This window comes from Oncorhynchus mykiss, chromosome 9 (assembly GCF_013265735.2).
Source record: "Oncorhynchus mykiss isolate Arlee chromosome 9, USDA_OmykA_1.1, whole genome shotgun sequence".
NCBI classification, from domain to species: Eukaryota; Metazoa; Chordata; class Actinopteri; order Salmoniformes; family Salmonidae; genus Oncorhynchus; species Oncorhynchus mykiss.
The window spans coordinates 77317205-77334704 of NC_048573.1; the positions used below are offsets into that span (position 1 = coordinate 77317205).

Here is a 17500-nt window from a genome sequence, read left to right on the forward strand (position 1 = left end):
TATAGCTCCTATACTGGGGTATAAATGGTAGGTTTGTAGCTAATACTCCTGGGTATAAATGGTAGGTTTATAGCTGCTACACTGGGGTATAAATGGTAGGTTTATAGCTACACTGGGGTATAAATGGTAGGTTTATAGCTGATACACTGGGGTATAAATGGTAGGTTTATAGCTATACTGGGGTATAAATGGTAGGTTTATAGCTGATACACTGGGGTATAAATGGTAGGTTTATAGCTACACTGGGGTATAAATGGTAGGTTTATAGCTGATACACCTGGGTATAAATGGTAGGTTTATAGCTATACTGGGGTATAAATGGTAGGTTTGTAGCTGCAACACTGGGGTATAAATGGTAGGTTTATAGCTGCAACACTGGGGTATAAATGGTAGGTTTGAGGCTGCTACACTGGGGTATAAATGGTAGGTTTGTAGCTGATACACTGGGGTATAAATGGTAGGTTTATAGCTACACTGGGGTATAAATGGTAGGTTTATAGCTGCTACACTGGGATATAAATGGTAGGTTTATAGCTACACTGGGATATAAATGGTAGGTTTTTAGCTGCTACACTGGGGTATAAATGGTAGGTTTATAGCTGCTATACTGGGGTATAAATGGTAGTTTTATAGCTACTACACTGGGGTATAAATGGTAGGTTTATAGCTGATACACTGGGGTATAAATGGTAGGTTTATAGCTGCTACACTGGTGTATAAATGGTAGGTTTATAGCTGATACACTGGGGTATAAATTGTAGGTTTATAGCTGCTACACTGGGATATAAATGGTAGGATTATAGCTGAAACACTGGGATATAAATGGTAGGATTATAGCTGCTAGCCCCAATGTCCTGCTAGCCCCAATGTCCTGATAGCCCCAATGTCCTGCTAGCCCCAATGTCCTGCTAGCTCCAATGTCCTGCTAGCTCCAATGTCCTGCTAGCCCCAATGTCCTACTAGCCCCAATGTCCTGCTAGCTCCAATGTCCTGCTAGCCCCAATGTCCTGCTAGCCCCAATGTCCTGCTAGCCCCAATGTCCTGCTAGCTCCAATGTCCTGCTAGCTCCAATGTCCTGCTAGCCCCAATGTCCTGCTAGCTCCAATGTCCTGCTAGCCCCAATGTCCTGCTTGCCCAAATGTCCTGCTAGCTCCAATGTCCTGCTAGCCCCAATGTCCTGCTAGCTCCAATGTCCTGCTAGCCCAAATGTCCTGCTAGCCCAAATGTCCTGCTAGCTCCAATGTCCTGCTAGCCCCAATGTCCTGCTAGCCCAAATGTCCTGCTAGCTCCAATGTCCTGCTAGCTCCAATGTCCTGCTAGCCCAAATGTCCTGCTAGCCCAAATGTCCTGCTAGCCCAAATGTCCTGCTAGCTCCAATGTCCTGATAGCCCCAATGTCCTGCTAGCCCAAATGTCCTGCTAGCCCAAATGTCCTGCTAGCTCCAATGTCCTGCTAGCCCCAATGTCCTGCTAACTCCAATGTCCTGCTAGCCCCAATGTCCTGCTAGCCCAAATGTCCTGCTAGCTCCAATGTCCTGCTAGCTCCAATGTCCTGCTAGCCCAAATGTCCTGCTAGCCCAAATGTCCTGCTAGCTCAAATGTCCTGCTAGCCCCAATGTCCTGCTAGCCCAAATGTCCTGCTAGCCCAAATGTCCTGCTAGCCCAAATGTCCTGCTAGCTCCAATGTCCTGCTAGCCCCAATGTCCTGCTAGCCCAAATGTCCTGCTAGCTCCAATGTCCTGCTAGCTCCAATGTCCTGCTAGCCCCAATGTCCTGCTAGCCCAAATGTCCTGCTAGCTCCAATGAGAGAGAAAGAAGGAGAGAGAGAAAGTAAGAGATAGATAGATCTAACCACTCTTCACTTTGAGTAAGGTCTCTAATCTCAAAGTGACGCTACAGGCAGAGGAAAACAAACAGCGTCCACTTCAGGTCCTCTATGAGAAGATCAGTGATGTATTTATATCTAGCAGTGAACTGACAAGTTGAGATACACTCCACACTTTCACTCTACACACAGAGAACAGCTTCCCCACACACACACACACTGTCTTTCACAGACCCAGTAGAGAGGCATGGAGAATAAAAAGTGGTCAGCCAGTGAGAGCAAGGAACAGGAGAAAGAGAGAGAGAGAGAGAGAGAGAGAGAGAGAGAGAGAGAGAGAGAGAGAGAGAGAGAGAGAGAGAGAGGGAGAGGGTAGAGAGAGAGAGAGAGAGAGGGAAGAGAGAGAGGGAAGAGAGAGAGAGGGGGAAGAGAGAGAGGGAAGAGAGAGAGATAGGGAAGAGAGAGAGAGAGAGAGGTAGAGAAGAGAGAGAGAGAGAGAGAGAGAGCTGCGGGAGAAAGAGAGGTAGAGAAGAGAGAGGTAGAGAAGAGAGAGAGAGAGAGAGAAGAGAGAGAGAGAGAGAGAAGAGAGAGAGAGAGAGGTAGAGAAGAGAGGTAGAGAAGAGAGAGAGAGAGAAGAGAGAGAGAGAGCTGCGGGAGAGAGAGAGGTAGAGAAGAGAGGTATAGAAGAGAGAGGTAGAGAAGAGAGAGAGGTAGAGAAGAGAGAGAGGTAGAGAAGAGGGAGGTAGAGAAGAGAGAGAGGTAGAGAAGAGAGAGGTAGAGAAGAGAGAGAGGTAGAGGAGAGAGAGAGGTAGAGAAGAGAGAGAGGTAGAGAAGAGAGAGAGAGAGAGAGAGAGAGAGAGAGAGAGAGAGAGAGAGAGAGAGAGAGGTAGAGACGTAGGGAGGTAGAGAGAGAGCTGAGGGAGAGAGGTGTAGTCTAGTCTGGAGGTAGAGTCTCTGTCTCAGTATCAGTCTCACCTGAAGACTTGTTCCTCATCAGGCGAATCAGAACCTCTGTCGGATCAATCCCCTGGTCCTGGAGCTGGGTACGTATCTACACACACACACACACACACATAAGCACGCACGCACACACACACACACACACACACACACACACACACACACACACACACACACACACACGCCTGAGTAATGGAGCAAACAAGGCAGCTGCACCCCTACTTCAAAACATATGTTGTTTTTTTACCAGAAAATGATCCATTGGTTAATTTGTCATTTTCAGTGATTGGTAATGTTTTAATATTATTTTATTTAATGTTTTATGCTAGTCTGTTTTAAAATAGACATGTTTGACTCCAGCCACCCAAGTCACAGACCGTTCTCTCTGCTACCTCACAGCAAGCGGTACCGAAGGCTCCATAACAGCTTCTACCCCCAAGACATTCAACTGCTGAACAATTAATCAGATGGCCACCAGACTATTTACATTGACCCCCCTTCCATTCGTTTTACACTGCTGCTACTGGCTGTTTATTATCTATGGTCACTTCACCCCCACCTACATGTACAAATTACCTCTAACCTGTACCCCAGCACACTGACTCTGTACCGGTACCCCCTGTATATAGCCTCCACATTGACTCTGTACTGTAATACCCTGTATATAGCCTCCACATTGACTCTGTACCGTAATACCCTGTATATAGCCTCCACATTGACTCTGTACTGTAATACCCTGTATATAGCCTCCAAATTGACTCTGTACCGTAATACCCTGTATATAGCCTCCACATTGACTCTGTACCGGTACCCCCTGTATATAGCCTCCACACTGACTCTGTACCGTAACACCCAGTATATAGCCTCCACATTGACTCTGTACCGGTACCCCCTGTATATAGCCTCCACATTGTCTCTGTACTGGTACCCCCTGTATATAGCCTCCACACTGACTCGGTAACAACCCCCAGTATATAGCCTCCACATTGACTCTGTACCGGTACCCCCTGTATATAGCCTCCACATTGACTCTGTACCGGTACCCCCTGTATATAGCCTCCACATTGTCTCTGTACCGGTACCCCCTGTATATAGCCTCCACATTGACTCTGTACCGGTACCCCCTGTATATAGCCTCCACATTGACTCTGTACCGGTACCCCCTGTATATAGCCTCCACATTGACTCTGTACCGGTACCCCCTGTATATAGCCTCCACATTGACTCTGTACCGGTACCCCCTGTATATATCCTCCACATTGACTCTGTACCGGTACCCCCTGTATATAGCCTCCACATTGACTCTGTACCGTAATACCCTGTATATATAATCCACATTGACTCTGTACCGGTACCCCCTGTATATAGCCTCCACATTGACTCTGTACCGTAATACCCTGTATATAACCTCCACATTGACTCTGTACCGGTACCCCCTGTATATAGCCTCCACATTGACTCTGTACCGGTACCCCCTGTATATAGCCTCCACATTGTCTCTGTACCGGTACCCCCTGTATATAGCCTCCACATTGACTCTGTACCAGTACCCCCTGTATATAGCCTCCACATTGACTCTGTAACAACCCCCTATATATAGCCTCCACATTGACTCTGTACCGGTACCCCCTGTATATAGCCTCCACATTGTCTCTGTACCGGTACCCCCTGTATATAGCCTCCACATTGACTCTGTACCAGTACCCCCTGTATATAGCCTCCACATTGACTCTGTAACAACCCCCTGTATATAGCCTCCACATTGACTCTGTACCGGTACCCCCTGTATATAGCCTCCACATTGACTCTGTACCGGTACCCCCTGTATATAGCCTCCACATTGTCTCTGTACCGGTACCCCCTGTATATAGCCTCCACATTGACTCTGTACCAGTACCCCCTGTATATAGCCTCCACATTGACTCTGTAACAACCCCCTGTATATAGCCTCCACATTGACTCTGTACCGGTACCCCCTGTATATAGCCTCCACATTGACTCTGTACCGGTACCCCCTGTATATAGCCTCCACATTGACTCTGTACCGTAATACCCTGTATATAGCCTCCACATTGACTCTGTACCGTAACACCCTGTATATAGCCTCCACATTGACTCTGTACCGGTACCCCCTGTATATAGCCTCCACATTGACTCTGTACCAGTACCCCCTGTATATAGCCTCCACATTGACTCTGTACAGGTACCCCCTGTATATAGCCTCCACATTGACTCTGTACCGGTACCCCCTGTATATAGCCTCCACATTGACTCTGTACCGTAATACCCTGTATATAGCCTCCACATTGACTCTGTACCGTAATACCCTGTATATATAATCCACATTGACTCTGTACCGGTACCCCCTGTATATAGCCTCCACATTGACTCTGTACCGTAATACCCTGTATATAACCTCCACATTGACTCTGTACCGGTACCCCCTGTATATAGCCTCCACATTGACTCTGTACCGGTACCCCCTGTATATAGCCTCCACATTGTCTCTGTACCGGTACCCCCTGTATATAGCCTCCACATTGACTCTGTACCGGTACCCCCTGTATATAGCCTCCACATTGACTCTGTACCGGTACCCCCTGTATATAGCCTCCACATTGACTCTGTACCAGTACCCCCTGTATATAGTCTCCACATTGACTCTGTACCGGTACCCCCTGTATATAGCCTCCACATTGACTCTGTACCGGTACCCCCTGTATATAGCCTCCACATTGACTCTGTACCGGTACCCCCTGTATATAGCCTCCACATTGACTCTGTACCGTAATACCCTGTATATATAATCCACATTGACTCTGTACCGGTACCCCCTGTATATAGCCTCCACATTGACTCTGTACCGTAATACCCTGTATATAACCTCCACATTGACTCTGTACCGGTACCCCCTGTATATAGCCTCCACATTGTCTCTGTACCGGTACCCCCTGTATATAGCCTCCACATTGACTCTGTACCAGTACCCCCTGTATATAGCCTCCACATTGACTCTGTAACAACCCCCTGTATATAGCCTCCACATTGACTCTGTAACAACCCCCTGTATATAGCCTCCACATTGACTCTGTACCGGTACCCCCTGTATATAGCCTCCACATTGTCTCTGTACCGGTACCCCCTGTATATAGCCTCCACATTGACTCTGTACCGTAATACCCTGTATATAGCCTCCACATTGACTCTGTACCGTAATACCCTGTATATAGCCTCCACATTGACTCTGTACTGTAATACCCTGTATATAGCCTCCACATTGACTCTGTACCGGTACCCCCTGTATATAGCCTCCACATTGACTCTGTACCGGTACCCCCTGTATATAGCCTCCACATTGACTCTGTACCGGTACCCCCTGTATATAGCCTCCACATTGACTCTGTACCGGTACCCCCTGTATATAGCCTCCACATTGACTCTGTACCGGTACCCCCTGTATATAGCCTCCACATTGACTCTGTACCGGTACCCCCTGTATATAGCCTCCACATTGACTCTGTACCGTAATACCCTGTATATAGCCTCCACATTGACTCTGTACCGTAATACCCTGTATATAGTCTAGTTATTGTTATTTTACTGTTTTTATTGTTATTATTTAGAGTGGCTGTAGGATTGTTTACATCATATTTACTGGTTTAATTGTTATTATTTAGAGTGGCTGTAGGAGTGTTTACATCATATTTACTGGTTTAATTGTTATTATTTAGAGTGGCTGTAGGAGTGTTTACATCATATGGTTTTATTGTTATTATTTAGAGTGGCTGTAGGAGTGTTTACATCATATGGTTTAATTGTTATTATTTAGAGTGGCTGTAGGAGTGTTTACATCATATGGTTTAATTGTTATTATTTAGAGTGGCTGTAGGATTGTTTACATCATATGGTTTAATTGTTATTATTTAGAGTGGCTGTAGGAGTGTTTACATCATATTTACTGGTTTAATTGTTATTATTTAGAGTGGCTGTAGGAGTGTTTACATCATATTTACTGGTTTAATTGTTATTATTTAGAGTGGCTGTAGGATTGTTTACATCATATGGTTTAATTGTTATTATTTAGAGTGGCTGTAGGAGTGTTTACATCATATGGTTTAATTGTTATTATTTAGAGTGGCTGTAGGAGTGTTTACATCATATTTACTGGTTTAATTGTTATTATTTAGAGTGGCTGTAGGAGTGTTTACATCATATTTACTGGTTTAATTGTTATTATTTAGAGTGGCTGTAGGAGTGTTTACATCATATTTACTGGTTTAATTGTTATTATTTAGAGTGGCTGTAGGAGTGTTTACATCATATTTACTGGTTTAATTGTTATTATTTAGAGTGGCTGTAGGAGTGTTTACATCATATTTACTGGTTTAATTGTTATTATTTAGAGTGGCTGTAGGAGTGTTTACATCATATTTACTGGTTTAATTGTTATTATTTAGAGTGGCTGTAGGAGTGTTTACATCATATTTACTGGTTTAATTGTTATTATTTAGAGTGGCTGTAGGAGTGTTTACATCATATTTACTGGTTTAATTGTTATTATTTAGAGTGGCTGTAGGAGTGTTTACATCATATGGTTTAATTGTTATTATTTAGAGTGGCTGTAGGAGTGTTTACATCATATGGTTTAATTGTTATTATTTAGAGTGGCTGTAGGAGTGTTTACATCATATTTACTGGTTTAATTGTTATTATTTAGAGTGGCTGTAGGAGTGTTTACATCATATGGTTTAATTGTTATTATTTAGAGTGGCTGTAGGAGTGTTTACATCATATTTACTGGTTTAATTGTTATTATTTAGAGTGGCTGTAGGAGTGTTTACATCATATGGTTTAATTGTTATTATTTAGAGTGGCTGTAGGAGTGTTTACATCATATGGTTTAATTGTTATTATTTAGAGTGGCTGTAGGAGTGTTTACATCATATGGTTTAATTGTTATTATTTAGAGTGGCTGTAGGAGTGTTTACATCATATTTACTGGTTTAATTGTTATTATTTAGAGTGGCTGTAGGAGTGTTTACATCATATGGTTTAATTGTTATTATTTAGAGTGGCTGTAGGAGTGTTTACATCATATGGTTTAATTGTTATTATTTAGAGTGGCTGTAGGAGTGTTTACATCATATGGTTTAATTGTTATTATTTAGAGTGGCTGTAGGAGTGTTTACATCATATGGTTTAATTGTTATTATTTAGAGTGGCTGTAGGAGTGTTTACATCATATTTACTGGTTTAATTGTTATTATTTAGAGTGGCTGTAGGAGTGTTTACATCATATTTACTGGTTTAATTGTTATTATTTAGAGTGGCTGTAGGAGTGTTTACATCATATTTACTGGTTTAATTGTTATTATTTAGAGTGGCTGTAGGAGTGTTTACATCATATTTACTGGTTTAATTGTTATTATTTAGAGTGGCTGTAGGAGTGTTTACATCATATTTACTGGTTTAATTGTTATTATTTAGAGTGGCTGTAGGAGTGTTTACATCATATTTACTGGTTTAATTGTTATTATTTAGAGTGGCTGTAGGAGTGTTTACATCATATGGTTTAATTGTTATTATTTAGAGTGGCTGTAGGAGTGTTTACATCATATGGTTTAATTGTTATTATTTAGAGTGGCTGTAGGAGTGTTTACATCATATTTACTGGTTTAATTGTTATTATTTAGAGTGGCTGTAGGAGTGTTTACATCATATGGTTTAATTGTTATTATTTAGAGTGGCTGTAGGAGTGTTTACATCATATTTACTGGTTTAATTGTTATTATTTAGAGTGGCTGTAGGAGTGTTTACATCATATGGTTTAATTGTTATTATTTAGAGTGGCTGTAGGAGTGTTTACATCATATGGTTTAATTGTTATTATTTAGAGTGGCTGTAGGAGTGTTTACATCATATGGTTTAATTGTTATTATTTAGAGTGGCTGTAGGAGTGTTTACATCATATTTACTGGTTTAATTGTTATTATTTAGAGTGGCTGTAGGAGTGTTTACATCATATGGTTTAATTGTTATTATTTAGAGTGGCTGTAGGAGTGTTTACATCATATGGTTTAATTGTTATTATTTAGAGTGGCTGTAGGAGTGTTTACATCATATGGTTTAATTGTTATTATTTAGAGTGGCTGTAGGAGTGTTTACATCATATGGTTTAATTGTTATTATTTAGAGTGGCTGTAGGAGTGTTTACATCATATGGTTTAATTGTTATTATTTAGAGTGGCTGTAGGAGTGTTTACATCATATGGTTTAATTGTTATTATTTAGAGTGGCTGTAGGAGTGTTTACATCATATGGTTTAATTGTTATTATTTAGAGTGGCTGTAGGAGTGTTTACATCATATTTACTGGTTTAATTGTTATTCTGCAGCTTTCTATCTTTCAAACAGCAACATTTTGTTTCATGCTGTTCCCTCTAGATTTCTTGCAGCCAGGGACACCAGCCGGCTCTTGCTGCCTGCCATCTCTTCGGATTTCCACTTTTCAGGACTGACTTTCGGCTACCTGTGATGAGTCTTGTGGCAGCTCCTTCTCCCCCCAATAATACTTCCATCTGTGACGTCAAGCACCAAATAAGGGCATGTACGTCACAGAATTTGCCCCACGAGCGCGAACATGCACAGTTGTTAGCCATCTCCCTTGTTGTTGCGATCAGCCAATCGTCCTCTCCCTTTCCCCTCTTCTCCTCCTCCTCCCTCCTCTCCTCCTCTCCCTCCTCCTCGCCTCTCCCCTCCTCTCCCTTCCCGTCCCCTCCCTCTTCTCCTCTCCCTTCCCTCCCTCTCCCTCTTCTCCTCCTCTCCCCTCTCCTCCTCTCCCCCCACCTCGCCTCTCCCCCTCCTCTCCCTTTCCTTCCCGCTCTTCTCCTCCTCTCCCCCTAACCCCTCCACTCCTCTCCCTTCCTCCTCACCCCCCCTCTCCCTTCCCTTTCCCTTCCCGTCCCCTCCCTCTTCTCCTCCTCCTCCCTCCTCTCCCTTCCCTCCCCCTCTTCTCCTCCTCTCCCCCTAACCCCTCCACTCCTCTCCTCCTCTCCCCCCCACAGTTGTTAGCCATCTCCCCTGTTGTTGCGATCAGCCAATCGTCCTCTCCCTTTCCCCTCTTCTCCTCCTCCTCCCTCCTCTCCTCCTCTCCCTCCTCCTCGCCTCTCCCCTCCTCTCCCTTCCCGTCCCCTCCCTCTTCTCCTCTCCCTTCCCTCCCTCTCCCTCTTCTCCTCCTCTCCCCTCCCTCCTCTCCTCCTCTCCCCCCTCCTCGCCTCTCCCCCTCCTCTCCCTTTCCTTCCCGCTCTTCTCCTCCTCTCCCCCTAACCCCTCCACTCCTCTCCCTTCCTCCTCACCCCCCCTCTCCCTTCCCTTTCCCTTCCCGTCCCCTCCCTCTTCTCCTCCTCCTCCCTCCTCTCCCTTCCCCCCCCTCTCTCTCTCCCCCCCCCCCCCCCCCCCCATCCCATCATCCCTCCTCCAACACCACACACACCTCGTTGGCGGTAGCGTTGGGTGGCAGCATGCGTAACATGATGATGTTGGATGGTCGTTGGTTCTGGTCCAGAAGGTCTGGTCTGAACTCCATCAGCTCTCTCTGTTCTGGGTCCTCTACTACTGAAGAGGGGGGGTCTGAACCCCCAGGACCGGCCCCTAGCCCCTCCCCTAGCAGCCCCGGGCCCTTGCCACCACCACCACAGTCATCCTCTGGAGAGCCCACGGAGAAACCCTATGGACAGTCACATGTTACTAGCTACTACAATCAACCCTATGGACAGTCACATGTCACTAGCTACTACAATCAACCCTATGGACAGTCACATGTTACTAGCTACTACAATCAACCCTATGGAGAGTCACATGTTACTAGCTACTACAATCAACCCTATGGACAGTCACATGTTACTAGCTACTACAATCAACCCTATGGACAGTCACATGTTACTAGCTACTACAATCAACCCTATGGACAGTCACATGTTACTAGCTACTACAATCAACCCTATGGACAGTCACATGTTACTAGCTACTACAATCAACCCTATGGACAGTCACATGTTACTAGCTACTACAATCACTACTTCTTCCACTACCATTAAAATACTTTAAAAAATATCCTATTCTAGTTTTACATCTATTATAGGTCTATTATATATTATAAACTGGGTGGTTCGAGCCCTGAATGCTGATTGGCTGACAGCCGTGGTATATCAGACCGTATACCACAGGTATGACAAAACATGTATTTTTACAGCTCTAATTGCGTTGGTAACCAGTTTATAATAGTAATAAGGCACCTCAGGGGGTTTGTGGTATATGGCCAATATACCACGGCTAAGGGCTGTGTCCAGGCACTCCGTGTTGCGTCGTGCATAAGAACAGCCCTTAGCCGTGGTATGTTGGCCATATACCACAAACCCCCTCGGGCCTTACTGCTTATGGTTTTGTATCCTAAACTATGAGCTGACTGGATCATCCCACCTTTCTCTTCCCTGGTCCTCCTCCCCTGAGGAACCTCTCCTCCCCTGGTCCTCCTCCTCTGGGGAACCTCTCCTCCTCCCCTGGTCCTCCTCCTCTGAGGAACCTCTCCTCCTTCCCTTGTCCTCCCCCCCTGAGGAACATGTCCTCCTCCCCTGGTCCTCCTCTCAGGGTGCTGTACTCCTCCTGTTCAGCAGGGGTGACACCTCCCCTTGCACCTCCTTCCATCCTCCCCCAGTCTCCCTCTCTCTCCCCCAGGTGAGAGGCATTGTTCTCAGGGTATCCCCTCTCTCCCCTTCCTCTTCTTCCTCCCCCTCTACCTCCTCCCCCCCTTCCTCTACCCTCTGAGTTGGGCCTGAAGCTCTGAAAGTCTCTCCTGGATGCCTCTCCCATTCTCTCCTCTCTCTGCAGCCTGGGCAGGGCTACCTCTGGCAGGGGTAAGACCAGGGATCGAGGGGCGCAGGGCGATGGGAACCCTTTACCGCCCCGACCACCCCTCTGACGGAACCCTGGCCGTTGGTCGTGGAAACGGGCCGGTGTCGTGAACTCCCGGACGCCCGCCGGTTGGTCGGCTTTGTCGCTGCGGCCGGCACCGGCTCTGAGGTCATATCCTGTCCCCAGCTCCGCCTCTTCCGATCCGTAGCCCCGGTAATCCATGTCTCGGTAGTCGTGGTCGGAGGAGCTGTTGTTGCCATAGCGACCCATGCGGTCTCCCCGACCCCCCCTTCAGTTAAAGGAGTGAGAGAAAGAGAAAGAAAGAGAAAGAGAGAGAGAGAAATAGAGAGAAAGAGAGAAAGAGAAAGATAAAGAGAGAGAGAAATAGAGAGAAAGAGAGAGAAATAGAGAGAAAGAGAGAGAGAGAGAGAGAGAGAGAGAGAGAGAGAGAGAGAAAGGATTTATATAAAGTAAGGACAGTGTGATGTATAGCAACAAGGGCAAATGATGTCTGAGTGTTGGAGTGTTCCCCTGGCTGTCTGTAAATGATGTCTGAGTGTTCCCCTGGCTATCTGTAAATGATGTCTGAGTGTTGGGAGTGTTCCCCTGGCTATCTGTAATGATGTCTGAGTGTTGGAGTGTTCCCCTGGCTATCTGTAATGATGTCTGAGTGTTGGAGTGTTCCCCTGGCTATCTGTAATGATATCTGAGTGTTGGAGTGTTCCCCTGGCTATCTGTAATGATGTCTGAGTGTTGGAGTGTTCCCCTGGCTATCTGTAAATGATGTCTGAGTGTTGGAGTGTTCCCCTGGCTGTCTGTAAATGATGTCTGAGTGTTCCCCTGGCTATCTGTAAATGATGTCTGAGTGTTGGAGTGTTCCCCTGGATATCTGTAATGATATCTGAGTGTTGGAGTGTTGCCCTGGCTATCTGTAATGATGTCTGAGTGTTGGAGTGTTCCCCTGGCTATCTGTAAATGATGTCTGAGTGTTGGAGTGTTCCCCTGGCTATCTGTAATGATGTCTGAGTGTTGGAGTGTTCCCCTGGCTATCTGTAATGATGTCTGGGTGTTGGAGTGTTCCCCTGGCTATCTGTAAATGATGTCTGAGTGTTGGAGTGTTCCCCTGGATATCTGTAATAATATCTGAGTGTTGGAGTGTTCCCCTGGCTATCTGTAATGATGTCTGAGTGTTGGAGTGTTCCCCTGGCTATCTGTAATGATGTCTGAGTGTTGGAGTGTTCCCCTGGCTATCTGTAATGATGTCTGAGTGTTGGAGTGTTCCCCTGGCTATCTGTAATGATATCTGAGTGTTGGAGTGTTCCCCTGGCTATCTGTAATGATATCTGAGTGTTGGAGTGTTCCCCTGGCTATCTGTAATGATATCTGAGTGTTGGAGTGTTCCCCTGGCTATCTGTAATGATGTCTGAGTGTTGGAGTGTTCCCCTGGCTATCTGTAATGATATCTGAGTGTTGGAGTGTTCCCCTAGCTATCTGTAAATGATGTCTGAGTGTTGGAGTGTTCCCCTGGCTATCTGTAATGATGTCTGAGTGTTGGAGTGTTCCCCTGGCTATCTGTAATGATATCTGAGTGTTGGAGTGTTCCCCTGGCTATCTGTAAATGATGTCTGAGTGTTGGAGTGTTCCCCTAGCTATCTGTAAATGATGTCTGAGTGTTGGAGTGTTCCCCTAGCTATCTGTAATGATGTCTGAGTGTTGGAGTGTTCCCCTGGCTATCTGTAATGATATCTGAGTGTTGGAGTGTTCCCCTAGCTATCTGTAATGATATCTGAGTGTTGGAGTGTTCCCCTGGCTATCTGTAATGATATCTGAGTGTTGGAGTGTTCCCCTAGCTATCTGTAATGATATCTGAGTGTTGGAGTGATCCCCTGGCTATCTGTAATGATGTCTGAGTGTTGGAGTATTCCCCTGGATATCTGTAATGATATCTGAGTGTTGGAGTATTCCCCTGGCTATCTGTAATGATATCTGAGTGTTGGAGTGTTCCCCTGGCTATCTGTAATGATGTCTGAGTGTTGGAGTGTTCCCCTGGCTATCTGTAATGATATTTGAGTGTTGGAGTGTTCCCCTAGCTATCTGTAATGATATCTGAGTGTTGGAGTGTTACCCTGGCTATCTGTAATGATATCTGAGTGTTGGAGTGTTCCCCTAGCTATCTGTAATGATATCTGAGTGTTGGAGTGTTCCCCTGGCTATCTGTAATGATATCTGAGTGTTGGAGTGTTCCCCTGGCTATCTGTAATGATATCTGAGTGTTGGAGTGTTCCCCTGGCTATCTGTAATGATGTCTGAGTGTTGGAGTGTTCCCCTGGCTATCTGTAATGATATCTGAGTGTTGGAGTGTTCCCCTGGCTATCTGTAATGATATCTGAGTGTTGGAGTGTTCCCCTAGCTATCAGTAATGATATCTGAGTGTTGGAGTGTTCCCCTGGCTATCTGTAATGATGTCTGAGTGTTGGAGTATTCCCTTGGATATCTGTAATGATATCTGAGTGTTGGAGTATTCCCCTGGCTATCTGTAATGATATCTGAGTGTTGGAGTGTTCCCCTGGCTATCTGTAATGATATCTGAGTGTTGGAGTGTTCCCCTGGCTATCTGTAATGATATCTGAGTGTTGGGAGTGTTCCCCTGGCTATCTGTAATGATGTCTGAGTGTTGGAGTGTTCCCCTGGCTATCTGTAATGATGTCTGAGTGTTGGAGTGTTCCCCTGGCTATCTGTAATGATATCTGAGTGTTGGAGTGTTCCCCTGGCTATCTGTAATGATATCTGAGTGTTGGAGTGTTCCCCTGGCTATCTGTAATGATGTCTGAGTGTTGGAGTGTTCCCCTGGCTATCTGTAATGATATCTGAGTGTTGGAGTGTTCCCCTGGCTATCTGTAATGATATCTGAGTGTTGGAGTGTTCCCCTAGCTATCTGTAATGATATCTGAGTGTTGGAGTGTTCCCCTGGCTATCTGTAATGATGTCTGAGTGTTGGAGTATTCCCCTGGATATCTGTAATGATATCTGAGTGTTGGAGTATTCCCCTGGCTATCTGTAATGATATCTGAGTGTTGGAGTGTTCCCCTGGCTATCTGTAATGATGTCTGAGTGTTGGAGTATTCCCCTGGATATCTGTAATGATATCTGAGTGTTGGAGTATTCCCCTGGCTATCTGTAATGATATCTGAGTGTTGGAGTGTTCCCCTGGCTATCTGTAATGATGTCTGAGTGTTGGAGTGTTCCCCTGGCTATCTGTAATGATATTTGAGTGTTGGAGTGTTCCCCTAGCTATCTGTAATGATATCTGAGTGTTGGAGTGTTACCCTGGCTATCTGTAATGATATCTGAGTGTTGGAGTGTTCCCCTAGCTATCTGTAATGATATCTGAGTGTTGGAGTGTTCCCCTGGCTATCTGTAATGATATCTGAGTGTTGGAGTGTTCCCCTGGCTATCTGTAATGATATCTGAGTGTTGGAGTGTTCCCCTGGCTATCTGTAATGATGTCTGAGTGTTGGAGTGTTCCCCTGGCTATCTGTAATGATATCTGAGTGTTGGAGTGTTCCCCTGGCTATCTGTAATGATATCTGAGTGTTGGAGTGTTCCCCTAGCTATCTGTAATGATATCTGAGTGTTGGAGTGTTCCCCTGGCTATCTGTAATGATGTCTGAGTGTTGGAGTATTCCCTTGGATATCTGTAATGATATCTGAGTGTTGGAGTATTCCCCTGGCTATCTGTAATGATATCTGAGTGTTGGAGTGTTCCCCTGGCTATCTGTAATGATATCTGAGTGTTGGAGTGTTCCCCTGGCTATCTGTAATGATATCTGAGTGTTGGGAGTGTTCCCCTGGCTATCTGTAATGATGTCTGAGTGTTGGAGTGTTCCCCTGGCTATCTGTAATGATGTCTGAGTGTTGGAGTGTTCCCCTGGCTATCTGTAATGATATCTGAGTGTTGGAGTGTTCCCCTGGCTATCTGTAATGATATCTGAGTGTTGGAGTGTTCCCCTGGCTATCTGTAATGATGTCTGAGTGTTGGAGTGTTCCCCTGGCTATCTGTAATGATATCTGAGTGTTGGAGTGTTCCCCTGGCTATCTGTAATGATATCTGAGTGTTGGAGTGTTCCCCTAGCTATCTGTAATGATATCTGAGTGTTGGAGTGTTCCCCTGGCTATCTGTAATGATGTCTGAGTGTTGGAGTATTCCCCTGAATATCTGTAATGATATCTGAGTGTTGGAGTATTCCCCTGGCTATCTGTAATGATATCTGAGTGTTGGAGTGTTCCCCTGGCTATCTGTAATGATATCTGAGTGTTGGAGTGTTCCCCTGGCTATCTGTAATGATATCTGAGTGTTGGAGTGTTCCCCTGGCTATCTGTAATGATGTCTGAGTGTTGGAGTGTTCCCCTGGCTATCTGTAAATGATATCTGTAATGATATCTGAGTGTTGGAGTGTTCCCCTGGCTATCTGTAATGATATCTGAGTGTTGGAGTGTTCCCCTGTCTATCTGTAATGATGTCTGAGTGTTGGAGTGTTCCCCTGGCTATCTGTAAATGATATCTGTAATGATATCTGAGTGTTGGAGTGTTCCCCTGGCTATCTGTAATGATGTCTGAGTGTTGGAGTGTTCCCCTGGCTATCTGTAATGATGTCTGAGTGTTGGAGTGTTCCTCTGGCTATCTGTAATGATGTCTGAGTGTTGGAGTGTTCCCCTGGCTATCTGTAAATGATGTCTGAGTGTTGGAGTGTTCCCCTGGCTATCTGTAATGATGTCTGAGTGTTGGAGTGTTCCCCTGGCTATCTGTAATGATGTCGGAGTGTTTGAGTGTTCCCCTGGCTATCTGTAAATGATGTCTGAGTGTTGGAGTGTGCCCCTGTCTATCTGTAATGATATCTGAGTGTTGGAGTGTTCCCCTGGCTATCTGTAAATGATGTCTGAGTGTTGGAGTGTGTGCCGTCTGGTTTGCTTAATATAAGGAATTAGAATTTATTTATACTTTTGATACTTAAGTATATTTAAAACCAAATACTTTTAGATTTTTACTCAAGTAGTATTTTACTGGGTAACTTTCACTTTTACTTGAGTCATTTTCTATTAAGGTACTTATACTTTTACTCAAATATAACAATCGGGAACTTTTCCCACCACTGCTATTTAACAGTCTGGTGGCCTGGAGGTTGTTTTTCAACTCTAGAAGTTCAAACAAAGGATCCAGGTCAGGAAGTGGAATTTCTGCTCGATTTCTGGCGACTGACCGCCGATCTAATGTCCAAAAGTTATTTCCTGGCTGTAGGTAATAATACAGGGAATAATGTAAGAAAAACAAATACATAATAATAAAAATAAATAAATACTATAAAGTTGACTAGGAGCTAGAAAACAGGGCTGTCGGCGTCATCTTGCCCAACCATGACCTTCTACCCCTGTGATGCCGGGGGCATCAATAAGTCATGACGTTGTCAGGTATCCCGTCTATAGAAAAAAGGTACAGTAGAAGTGAAGACAGAAGTTTACTCACCTTCTGTCATAGTCCATACTGGTCCTCTGACTGTCTGTTCCTCTCTCGCTCTCTCTCTCTCTCGTCTCCTCTCTCTCCTCCTCCTCCTCCTCCTCTCTAGTCCTCTCTCTCCTCCTCGTCTGTTACAGTCGCAGCATTTCTACACCCTGAAAGCAGTCACAGTTGTACATTTGACTTCTGGTATTGGTAGGTGAGCATTCTACACAACGTAACGCTACAGGCCGTGAATGAGACCAATAGCAACCTGCAGAGGCTACAGCAGGCCGGCCTGCTACACTCGGAGAGAGAC

At 45.1% G+C, this 17500-nt stretch overlaps 1 protein-coding gene across 1 annotated transcript in view; it reads right to left on the minus strand.

Moving 5' to 3' along the window:
* LOC110532861 (RNA-binding protein 10) overlaps positions 1–17500 on the minus strand; it is a gene marked incomplete at its 3' end in the record, with an annotated part of 87798 nt that overhangs the window by 49844 nt on the left and 20454 nt on the right. The window contains exons 2-5 of the mRNA XM_036986980.1: positions 17212–17357; positions 11259–11979; positions 10273–10506; positions 2797–2872 (exon numbers count right to left, since the gene is read on the minus strand). Coding sequence (XP_036842875.1) covers positions 2797–2872; positions 10273–10506; positions 11259–11979; positions 17212–17228 — 1048 coding nt within the window. The remainder of the gene's footprint in view (positions 1–2796; positions 2873–10272; positions 10507–11258; positions 11980–17211; positions 17358–17500) is intronic.